The 12,489-nt window shown below is 31.4% G+C and overlaps 2 protein-coding genes across 2 annotated transcripts; both read left to right on the top strand.

The window, feature by feature from the left end:
- The first annotated feature begins 4,520 nt into the window (after positions 1-4,520).
- On the top strand, positions 4,521-5,066 carry LOC132923768 (uncharacterized). Its single transcript, XM_060987726.1, has 2 exons — positions 4,521-4,750; positions 4,884-5,066. Exons 1-2 carry the CDS (start codon positions 4,537-4,539, stop codon positions 5,009-5,011), a joined length of 342 nt encoding a protein of 113 aa, XP_060843709.1. The 5' UTR covers positions 4,521-4,536; the 3' UTR covers positions 5,012-5,066.
- A 577-nt stretch (positions 5,067-5,643) lies between these two features.
- On the top strand, positions 5,644-8,350 carry LOC132923763 (E3 SUMO-protein ligase ZBED1-like). The gene is made up of 4 exons (XM_060987719.1): positions 5,644-5,874; positions 6,057-6,883; positions 6,966-7,220; positions 7,537-8,350. Exons 1-4 carry the CDS (start codon positions 5,795-5,797, stop codon positions 7,896-7,898), a joined length of 1,524 nt encoding a protein of 507 aa, XP_060843702.1. The 5' UTR covers positions 5,644-5,794; the 3' UTR covers positions 7,899-8,350.
- Positions 8,351-12,489: the final 4,139 nt, after the last annotated feature.

Here is a 12,489-nt window from a genome sequence, read left to right as displayed (position 1 = left end):
GCAGAGAAAGCACTCAAAAAACAGAAAACCTAAAAATGCATGGGTAAGTATTTATTTTAAAATTATTTACTAGGTATTTATCAAATAAAGTATATAAGATACAGTACCTACTTGATATTCTTAATTAAGAATCCACATAAAAAGTGTGAAAAATTTAATTTATACAACCTGTTTTTTACAGTATTCCTAGATATTAAATTTAAATATTTTTACAAATTGTAATGCGACAATTACATTTTGTAAAAATATAAACAATATATTTGACTTTTTAAACACTAGGAACTTCTTAAGTAAGTCACAGTACAAAAAACCTTTGAAACGAGGAAAACAAAATTGACATATTTAATTTTATTGATGACTCCATTAAATACTTGCATTCATTACACTGTGAAATTGGTAAAGATAGTACAAAAACAATAATTCCTGTCATCAAATCCACTCGAAAAACTGGGTTCATTGGATTAATAATTTCATTACAAAGCATCAAAAATATGTTTATTGATACAGTTATAACAAAGGAATTAGATTTTTTATTAACGTATAAAATGAGCCAAGATCACCTTGAAATGTTTTTTCTCTGCAATCCGTTCAAGAGGAGGTTTCAACAATAATCCCACTGCTTTACAATTTGAAAGTTCTTTTAAAAGACTATTAGTTCATACAGAAATAATGACATCATCTGGTGCAAATTGTATGGTGATGGATATGACAAAGATTTTGTGGGTCAGTAGTAGCACCTCAAAACCTGTTGAAAATTCCAATATTTATTTAGATATGCTATGTGCAGAAATAGAAGATGACGATATTCATTTCAATACAAACCAATTTAATGTTTTACAACAAGTCGTTGAAGATATTGTGGAGTATATAGCAGGGTTCATTGTCCGGAAACTTTCAAGGAAATTAATTTGTGACGAATGTACTGAAGTTTTGACTCGATTTAATACCGAAATTGGATCATTAATTAATATTAAATCCCGTGGAGGATTAATAAATCCATCAGTAGATGTTATCTATTTATGTAAAGTAGCTGAACGAATTTTTAACTCGTACAAAAATTTGATACCAACTAAACCAAATATTATCAACTATTTAATTATTAAAGCTTCTTCACAAATTAATCTAAAAAACATTTTTATAGTAATATCTGATCATTTTTTGAATCAAAATCCATTAGACAATCATTTACTAAAACTTACACATTTAATATTTAAGACTTATTTTAGAATTCGTGTGAATCACTTTACCCTGAGTGAGAGTCAGCCAAAAGAACGCATACGATCGTTTTTAACTAAGACTATTCATTTTAAAAATCAATAGATATATTTTAAAGTAGTCGGTCAAAATACAATAGCAGATTTTAAATTTATTATTTTCATATTATAATTATTATTAATTATTATTTTATTATTATAATTTACCTAACTATTTCATTTATTTTTATATTTTAATTTGATAACTTTATAATTCCGTGTTATTATTTTGTGACTTTTTTCTAGATTCATATCTTATATTTGTAATTGCTTTATAGGTACTCTATTTACATTTAAAAGAGCTAAGAAAATATTAAAAAAATTCTAAATTCTTTATTTAAAACATTGTATGTTGTATATTAAGTGGCATAAATATGACTATCATTAAATAAGCCGCGTTTGTTTGTTTATTATTCCATGATATTTCATTCTTTCTTACCTAAACTATGCTCTTTCTCTTTCTAACAATCTTGTTTCGATAAACTGATGGCAGGGTGTGGGGGAGGAGCAGTCCATATCATAATATGTCTATGTCTGTCGTGCACAATAATGATGGACGGCGGAACAGTTTATTACAATCACAATTATTATTGAAGTCTGAACACGTGGGCAGAAATCGTCGGACGCCACGAACGGCAAGAGCGCACCGCATAAGTCCGGATTCACTAACGAAGTAGTGGTGGGCACAACCGAGTGAAAACTATCGAAGTACTCGATAGTTTAAACTATCTAATTACTCGGTTGTTTTATAAAACTATCGAAAAACTATCGAACTATCGAACAATCGAAAAACTATCGGACTATCGAAACTATCGAACTATCGAACTATTGAAAACTAATCGAACTATCGACATTTTTACTTTAGATAGTACTATCTATACTCAATGGCATTATTTACTACTAGCTGCGGGTGTGCCTCGGTGTGAGTGTGCCTCGCTGTGAGTGAAACTCGCTGTAAGTGAATACCCTAGGACGGATGGAAGAGCTTGAAAGTGGAAAGTTTTCAAAAAAGGAAGACCTGTCGCTGATTGGTAGTACTGCGAGTCTTCTATCGGGATGAATGATGATAAGGCGGTTGTTGTCGGGAATTGATAAGACGTTCGTGGCGTCGATAATAATATTGTTTATTAAATTATTATTATATATATATGCCTCGATTCCCGGCTTGTGGAGGCCGCCTCCGGCGCCTTCGAGGGGGTCGAGTGAAAATCGGTCCTAGGGAAATTCGGTTGGAAATGGTAGTCGGGTGTCTAGAAATCGGTCACATATATAGTTCAACTCGAGGCTTGCCCGGTTCTTTTTTGAAAGTATAAAAAATAAATAAGTACGAAAAATGGTAATAGAGTGTCTAGCTATCAGTCCTCACTCGATGCAAATCGATATCTGTGCTGGGCAATCCGCCTACGGCGGATTGTTATACCTCCTGACGTCGAAAGTCTGATGTCGTATAGTAGGGGACAAAATTTATGTCGAACGTCATATCTTTTGGGAAAATTGATTTATACACAACTAAATAAGTTTGAAAAATGGTAACTAAGTGTCTAGCTATCAGTCGTTAACCGGTGTATTACCGTGTCTTGTCGCATGCCCGGTTCTTTTTTGAATATATATAAAAAATAAATAAGTACGAAAAATGGTAATCGAGTGTCTAGCTATCAGTCCTCACTCGATGCAAATCGATATCTGTGCTGGGCAATCCGCCTACGGCGGATTGTTATACCTCCTGACGTCGAAAGTCTGATGTCGTATAGTAGGGGAAAAAGTTTAGGTCGAACGAAGTGTTATAACGTCCCATCTACGTCCTATTTACTGCGTCGAATCGCAGACTATGTGGGCGCAAATTATGAAATCTAAATTTTTATTTGCCAAAAATTGAATATACTTTAAGTGTTACCAATCGGGTGTCTAGAAATCTATCACATTATATATAGTTTGTCTCGAGGCTTGCCCGGTTCTTTTTTGAATGTATAAAAAATAAATAAGTACGAAAAATGGTAATCGAGTGTCTAGCTATCAGTCAGGATTCGATGCAAATCGATATCTGTGCTGGGCAATCCGCCTACGGCGGATTGTTATACCTCCTGACGTCGAAAGTCTGATGTCGTTTAGTAGGGGAAAAAGTTTAAGTCGAAGGAAGTGTTATAACGTCCCATCTACGTCCTAATATTTACTGCGTCGAATGGCAGACTATGTGGGCGCAAATTATGAAATCTGAATTTTTTATTTGCTAAAAATTGAATATACTTTAAGTGTTACCAAACCCCTCAGGTAGGCAATCCGACCGCGTCGGATCGCGGACGATGTGAGCATTATGAGTTATTATAAGTGAAATAATCCACAATACATTTATCACATCAGGTTGTAATTAAATATTAGTGTGCATACCCGATCTATATGACTTTAATAAATATTCCATACGTACACACTACACATATTGTGTTTACATATTATATAATATATACTATAAATAATATAATATAACATACTCGGTGGTAGTCGATAAGTACTATTACAAAAAACATAATAACAAAGCTGATACCAAAACACGTATATTTAACACTCGCAATATTCAAAAAAAAAAAATAGTACATAAATGTTGAAATACTGCTTTTTATTAGTCGAGTAATAAAAAAAATAAACCGACGTCGCCGGCAAAATCATATAAAAATAAAAAAAACATTGGAAAAAAAAATGCAAAAAATGACTCGCAGTGTTAATCAAAGCGCCGCCGGGAAAGTAGCCGAAGCGGGATTCGAACTCGTTACACCTGCCTAAATCCTATCCTATCCTAACGCCTAATCCTATCGACTACAGTTTGAGTTGTTAACCGATGTCAAATCTCGAGCACTTAAACCGTTTCCAAACCGTCACCGAATTCGCGTTATACGTCGTTTTACTCGTTGAATTCGTATTTCATTACACATACACACACACACACACACATTCTCGTTAATTTTCTTTTGAATGTAATCGATATCGCTATAATAAAATCCGTATAAAAGTGAAATATATAATAATAATAATAGTAATAGTATAGTTGTCCAACACATTTTTGATAACCGACCGGACGCGATAACGGCGACCGGAGCGCATTCTTTTTTCCGTTTTAGGAACTGCGGCGAGTACAGCAAGCGCCCTCAAGTGTTTTTCGGGCGAAACGTCACGCGTTTTATAATATAAGATTTAGCCATGATGTTATCACTTTATCAGTTTGTCACTTGTCATTCGAGAGATTCGACATTCGACTATCTAGGTTTATATCATTTTTTATTTTTTATTTAATATGTCTATCCCAAAGGCAAATTGTTCCATCGTTTGGAACCATTTTGTAAAGGACCCAAATACCCCTGACACCGCTATATGTAAACACTGTAAAAAATCCTACAAACGGTCTAATGGTACAACTAATCTGTTGGACCATTTGAAGAGGAAACATTTTACAGTGTTAAATGGTAGTAATTTGCGACGACAGAATGAAAATGATACAAATCTACCAGGTAAGTCACACCTATTTAGATTTTAAAATGTCTCCTAAAAGTAAAAGATTCTAGTGGAATTAGTAATTAATAATTTTCTCCAAAATCTAATAAGTTAACTAAAATAATAATGTGATTTTGATTTTTTAAATAGGAACATCAGGGGAACAAGAACAACCGCAATCTGCAAGTGTTCTGCCTTATAGTAGTCCAGTAATTCCAGTAAGCGTAACCAATAATACTGGCAAGAGACACAAACAATTATTGTTGTCTAATAGGTAAGATTATAAACTATCATATTAATTTCTAATAATACATTTTCAGAAATAAGTTGAAGACAGAACTGTCATGTTTATAACAGTGTTAATTTGTATATTTGTTAATTTTATACTGTTAAAATTAAAACTAACTAGATTTCAGTATGTTTTCTAAATTTAATTTAACTGTATATGCTTACATTTATTTATATTTATAATTTATATGCTTGTACATATTTTATATGTACGTGCTTATCCTGTAGCCAGTAGTTCAGTAATACAAATTACTGCAATTGGATATTGTGTAGTTACTATTTGGTAATTATTTACAATTCTCATATTTTATTTTTTAGTTTTCAGGTTTAATTATTATCCAACTGGTTTGGAGTGCAATTATTATTTGTTAAGAAAAAACCGTTTTTTGTCTGCCATATAAGTAGGTACCATAATATTATAAAAACCAAAAATCCAAAGGTATGGTTTATCAGCAGCATAAATACAAAGTATTTCAAAATAAAAGGAAGTAACTTTGTTAATACTTATCTTAGTACCAACATTACCAAAACCTTTTCAATGGTTTAAATTTTATGTATATTATTAATTAGTAATTAGTATTATTGAAAATTATCATATTTAATTTTTGTAGTCTATTTTTCATACAATTTTTAAATTTTAAGTAATATTGATATTAAGTATTTAATTTAGCATTTTCAAGATTTATCAGTAGTACCTATTTTTTTTATTTTTTTTAAGATTTGGTACTCCTTCGGAAAGCCAAGTTAGTGCATTCCATGAAGCTATTGTTAAAATGGTAGCTGAAGATCTTCAGCCCCTTTCCATAGTTGAAAACTCAGGATTTCGTAACATGATACAGCTCTTGGACTCCAGGTAATAATTAAATATTAAATTAAAACTTTTAATATTTCAATTTTTTTTTAATGTAGAAATGTTATATGCTATATGATATATATATATTATAACCACTTTGACTAAATGCTTTTTGGCTTAATGGTCTTGATATTTTTTATTTTCTTTATCGTCACAAATACAACTAATTTAACTTTTTTTAGATATGAAATCCCTAGTAGGAGAACACTTGGAAGGACCATAATTCCAAGAATATTTTCAACTGTCGAAAATAAAGTTAAAACTTTGTTAAACCAGGCTAAACATGTAGCGATCACAACAGATATTTGGACGTCAATGAACACTGATTCTTATATTACTATGACCGTTCACTTTCTTTTTCAAACTCAATTGAAAACCTTAGTGTTGTGCACCAAAAAATTGGAATCCAGCCATACTAGTGTAAATCTAAGTGAAATAATGACTGAGGAATTAAACAGATGGGACATATTTGAAAAAGTTGTTGCAGTGGTCACTGATGGTGGATCCAATATAAAAGGTGCAGTCAGGCTCATGGATCTATCGCATTTGCCATGTATTGCACACAAACTTAATTTGGTTGTTCAAAATTCGCTCAAATTATCTGGCAATCAAGAGACTGCTCCCAGCGATGATACAGAGGAAAGTAACCTGAAGAAATTATTCAAAAAGTGTAGGAATATAGTTGGCTATTTTAGGCGTAGTGAAGTAGGAAACAGAATGTTGGTTGAAAAACAAAAACAGCTTGGATGTGAATCAGTGTTAAAACTAAAACAAGACATACATACTCGGTGGAACAGTACATATTTGATGATAGAGAGGCTTATACAACTGAAAGAACCACTAACAATTGTAATGATTACCATAACAGAAGCTCCTAGTAATCTTAGCTCTGATGAATGGAACAGCATTGAAGATATAATACCGTTATTAAGACCTTTTGATAAATTGACTACTGAGCTCTCTGGAGAACAATATCCAACACTTTCAACAATTATACCATTGATACGAGGTAATTAACTTGATGATTCTGTATACAGTTTAATTTTTGTGCTTTCTGTTAAATACTATAAAATGTTTTTAATTATTTATAGGTTTGCAAAGTTCATTAGTTTCTAAAACTCCAAAAACGCCACTGGGAATGTTCATAAAAAATAAACTAATAGAAAATACGAATAGGCGTTTCGATAGTATTGAAAAACAAACCATAACACCGCATTTTTCTCGGGCTACATTGTTGGACCCAAGGTGCAAGAAGGTTGCATTTGGGTCAGAACAAAATGCTAATGAAACTGAACGATATTTGGTCAATGAAACAGCTGCTTTAATTAGTAATGCTTCAAACACAGGTAAATAATAAATAATTGTTGCTAAATCTATAAAATATAGTTAAATAAAATTGGTTAACTCGCTTACATTAGTATGATAATACAACTTAATAATAGCTAAAAAAATAAATCACTTATAAATACACACCAAATGTGTCTTGTCATAATTTTATCATAGGTAATTTAAAATAATTATTATTTTTACAAAAATATTATTAATCTTAAATGTGATTTGATTAAACCTTTTTGTAGAAAAATTGTAATTAAAAATGTTGAGAATTCAATTCTAAAGACTCATATAATTAATAATAAATAATCAGATTTTTCTTAATTTCAGAACAACCTACATATCAAGAAAATCTGAATACTGATGATGACAATGTGTGGAATTTTCTTAACTCCAGAGTCACCAATGTCCAGTCGCAGACAACTACAACAAGTAGTGCTACATCCTTGATGAGACAGTACCTAAGTATGCCTCATCAAGACTTAAAATGCAATTTTGCTGTATTTTGGAACGACCACAAAACTGTATTATCACCACTTAGTGACATTGCATTGAAATACTGTATTATTCCAGCAACTTCAGTGCCGGCCGAGAGGATTTTTTCAAAAGCTGGGCAAATATTAAGCGCTCGGCGTAATAGGTTATTGCCTCAAAATGTAGATAAGTTAATTTTTTTAAACAAAAATATGTAAGTTTTTTTAATTTTAGGCACAAGTAAGTGACAAGGTAATACAAAAAGGTAATTATTTATTTTAGTATAGTAAAAATATAATTTATATTTCGAAATTAAAAACCAAAATAAATTTTGTTGTAGTTTAAAATATTATTTTTTTTATTTTGCAGATAATATTCAACTGGTTTGAATAAATACCTCTGGAAGGTCATATAAGGGTATATCCCTGGTTATAATTTTTATTTAAAAATATGTCGAACAAGATTTAAGTTGACATATAAATTTGCAATTTTAAGCTAATATATTTATAGCTGTGGTGAGTATGAAATACGGGGTGAACAATGACAGACTGCTTGCGGCCCATCCTGCATACAAGTTTTTTAACTTGTATCAATGTCATTAAACCTAGTACTGCACATATCTATTTTAATAATTGTAAGTTGTAACTTAAGAATCCCTTGAAACTTTGAAAATACAGTATTAAAAAAGTAAAATAAAAAAAATAAAAATAAAAATACTTATTTTGATTGTTTTTTTTTATACTCTAAATAGTAAAATATATCCAACTGGTTTGGATAAATCTAGTACAAATCATACATGGCGTATAAAATACTAAAATCCTCAGTATTTAGTATTTACTATTTTCCAAATAAGATTTACCTACCAAAAACATATCCTATAATTTATTATGATTTTCTTCTCATAATACAATTCTCATAGTTTTTAATACTTAGATTAATTAGATTCATAGGCGTAGGATGATGAATTTATAGGGGGGGGGCTATAGCCTATTATGTTTCTGGTACACAACATATATTCTAAAAATCTGACTAAAAAAATCCACGAAATGGGGGCCAAACAAAATTCTAGTGGGGCTATAGTCCCCTTAGACTACCCACCACCCCACCATTCGCCTATGATTAGATTGTATAATGTATTAATTAAAGCTAATAAATGAAAAACTTATACAAAAAGAATTACCATAAGTTATATGGATTTTGTATGTAAAACATCCCCGTTCCAGTATTTTAGGTGGTATATTCGCCTGGAAGACGTCAAGACAATTGGACATCTGATTAAATCATTTAAATCGTACCTGTTTTGATTAATTTTTAGGCCTACTTACGCAATGAAAATTTAAAAAGTGAAAATGAACAAGTAAATTCGGTCGATAATTTTTAAAAACAATCGATGAATAATAATATCTATTCAATTGAAAAATCACTCGGTAGTTTTTGAAACTATCGATAGGCAATCGATAGTTAAAACTAGTCGGTTGTGCCCATCACTATTAAACGAAGACGAAATGGCGGACGGTGAATCGGCGTCTGTCTGTTCGTGGCGCGGCGTAGTGTTGCCAGTCGGTGAGCCAACTCCGGAGGGGGTGACTGCGATGGTCATTGGCTAGGCGGTCTAACAGTGTTATCGTTCACCACAAGGTTACGGTTTAGCTTTACGACAATGCGGGTGAAATACTGAAATCCCACCGAAACACATTCGACACATTCGACACATTCCTTGAAAGGCAAACGACATTACAACAATATATTAACAGAACATACACGTTTCGTTTGAAAGAAAATAAAAAATAATTCTTTATTATTACTATTTCTTTTTGTATTCAATACCCAAAATTTATTACACATGTCCCTTTACATTATTTATCCATAATATTGTATTGTCAATATAGCCATATAGAATGTCGTTAAAATGATGGTCCCGATTTTTATAAGCGCTCGTGATCTTAAATACGACTAATACGAGTCTGAGGATTTTTCTATAGCGGCGGCTCATCGCTCATTTATACGTGCACAAGTGAACTATCTATCCAAACTTAAGAAAAATTGAAAGGTATTCGTTTAGTATGTGACCTACCAAAACTATTACCACAAAATAACGAAACTAATTTACAGTGGCGTATATAAGGGGGTTTTAGGAGTTCAACCCCCCCTGAAATGTATGGTTAGTACGGGCATTGATTTTGATAGTAGAATTAATTGGAATTTAAGAATGGAAATTTTTTTTAACCCCCCCCCTGAAATTAATGTCTATAATTCTATATACACCACTGCTAATGTATGCCATAAATGTCATGTTGAAACAAATATGTAGGTACACCGTGCACGAAGAAAATAAGATTGGCTACGGGTGAAATTCTTTACGATGTATCACATGTTCATGGGGAGTATTAAAAACTAAAATCCTATGAAAAATGCATGGAACATCAGCTGAAATGTTGCCACGTCATTTAATTGAGGCATGGTACCGATCTATTAACAGGCAAGAGACAATTGTTTTTTTAATTTTTGAGTGATGTACAAAAACTGTATTGCCAAACATAATTTAATAATATTTATAATAAAATAATTTTATGACTTTTAATTTTTACACTGATATTTTGTTGGTTGATATTGAATGTAATCCGTAATCTGTAATAATAAAATAACCTAATTTTATGATTTTTAATTATTTATTATTTAATTATTGGTCCGGTAGGTCACGCATACAAAACGAATATCCTTTACGGTAGGTCACGCGTCCGGTAGGTCACATACTAAATGAATACCAATTGAAAATATAAATCATTATTACGACACTAAGTACCTATGGACAGTTTAAGGCAGTAGTGTTCATAGAAACCCAGGAATACAACAAACGTAAAAATACTAAAAATATTAATTTGTTAAGTGAACGATTGGTACCTATATAAGTGTTTAACACTCTTACAGTATTGACACGGTCAAATAAACACTACCTATACAACATTCCGTTTTGTATAAAGACGGCCGAGAGCGGTGAGGCGTTTGAAACTGAAGTCAACACGTGTGGATGCTAGACTGTAGTCCTTAAAATGACCGATTTTCGATGTCACCGGTTCTTAAAATTTGTAATCAACAATAATTTTAAATGCGCAATAAAGAGTTTTCGTGTGATAGAAGTATGCAAAGTATGTCAGAAATTTTAACAAAAAATGAGAAATAATCAACAGTATATTTTGAATTGTCAATTTAAATTGATAATTTTTTTAGTTAGCTAAATAATTAAAATTAAGCTAATTAATTATTAGTAAATGGTAAGAACACTATGAACTCGGGATGAGTAAGTCACGAAAATATATAATAAAAATGTTTTTTCAACATTTACAAACGTTTAGTAATAATAATAATACTAAAATAGAATCGTATTTTCTCCAAATGATATTATTCAAGTGTGAAGACATATTATTTACAGTATATTATAACACATATATGTTATACTATAATAAATTATTATATTCTGGGGCTCATCAGCTGAAAGTTCTAAATAAAAAAAAAAATAAAAAAAAAAAAAATTCTGGGGCTCAAAATTCTTTTGTAGCTTTAACAAAACTCTTGGAATTGGGTACCTAACTCATGCAGTAGGTTATGTCAGCGTGGGAACGCAGAATGCAGATGTCTGTAATACAATATAGATTCATTTAATATACCTTTTTTTTTCAGTGTAAACCGACGACGCCACGGGAACTGCTTTTGCACTGTCTCCGCGACGCCGCCACATTTAATATACCAAACATAACAAAGGAGAGACCGTATTGAAATCGTTACTGTACGTCCAGCTAAATGTTGTTTCATCCGTAGAATTCTGTTGACCATCGTAATCTAACATGCACTATACACAATAACTAACAAGCATATTTCAGGGAAAAGAAAAAAAATCGTTTTAATAATATTGCTAGTAGCCGCAGTTCGTAGTTCTATAAACTGTTTGCCTCCACTACTTACGCTCCAAAATTGACACCTATACAATACAATTATTGTAAGTACATATACAGAGCGTATCACAATAATCTGACACATTCAAATGTAATTTTAATGTGAAATTGTCATACCTCTATGATACACCGTGTATATATACATAATATTTTTAATAATACATTGTATATTATTAAGGTAAATATAAATTTTTCATTCTTGTTTTCATACTACAAATCAAATCAATCGCTTATTAAAAACAATCGGTTAATTGACACATTGCGCCTTGATCACAAAGTGTTCCTAATAAGCGGCTTCTGCTGTATTGATAAACGCTAGAATTACGTACTCGTATGTCACATATTAGTCCGCCTTAATCGTGATGTATTTCACAATATCCAATTAATAATAATATTATGATATAATATATATAATACTACCTAAGTGTCTCCGTAGACAATAAAAACAATACTACGCAATAGTGTACATAATATATATATATATACATATTTACGCCCAATGCGGTAGCAAAATTGGCAACCACCTAGTGCAGCATTAGTTTGGAGGCGATAAATATCGAATGAACCAAAATGATTTGATTATCAATTATTATATTATCTAATGTATAGAAATTTGTGTTAGTTGTTCAACAAAACACAAAAAAAAAAGTATGTAATAATATAATTATAATAATATTTCGTTTACGCGAACGCGGTAAATTAGAATAATTGCTAGGGCGCCAAAAAACCTAAAGCCAGTCCTGAAAATATCACAGTACTCAAATCCTTGATTCGCCACTGGTTGTAGGTTTGATAATCGTAAATTTTGACAAGCCATCATGGTTACTTTTCATATGATTACGCTGCACCATACTCGGGG

This window comes from Rhopalosiphum padi, chromosome 3 (assembly GCF_020882245.1).
Source record: "Rhopalosiphum padi isolate XX-2018 chromosome 3, ASM2088224v1, whole genome shotgun sequence".
In the NCBI taxonomy this organism is placed as follows: Eukaryota; Metazoa; Arthropoda; class Insecta; order Hemiptera; family Aphididae; genus Rhopalosiphum; species Rhopalosiphum padi.
This window is presented reverse-complemented; position numbering and strand designations above follow the sequence as displayed.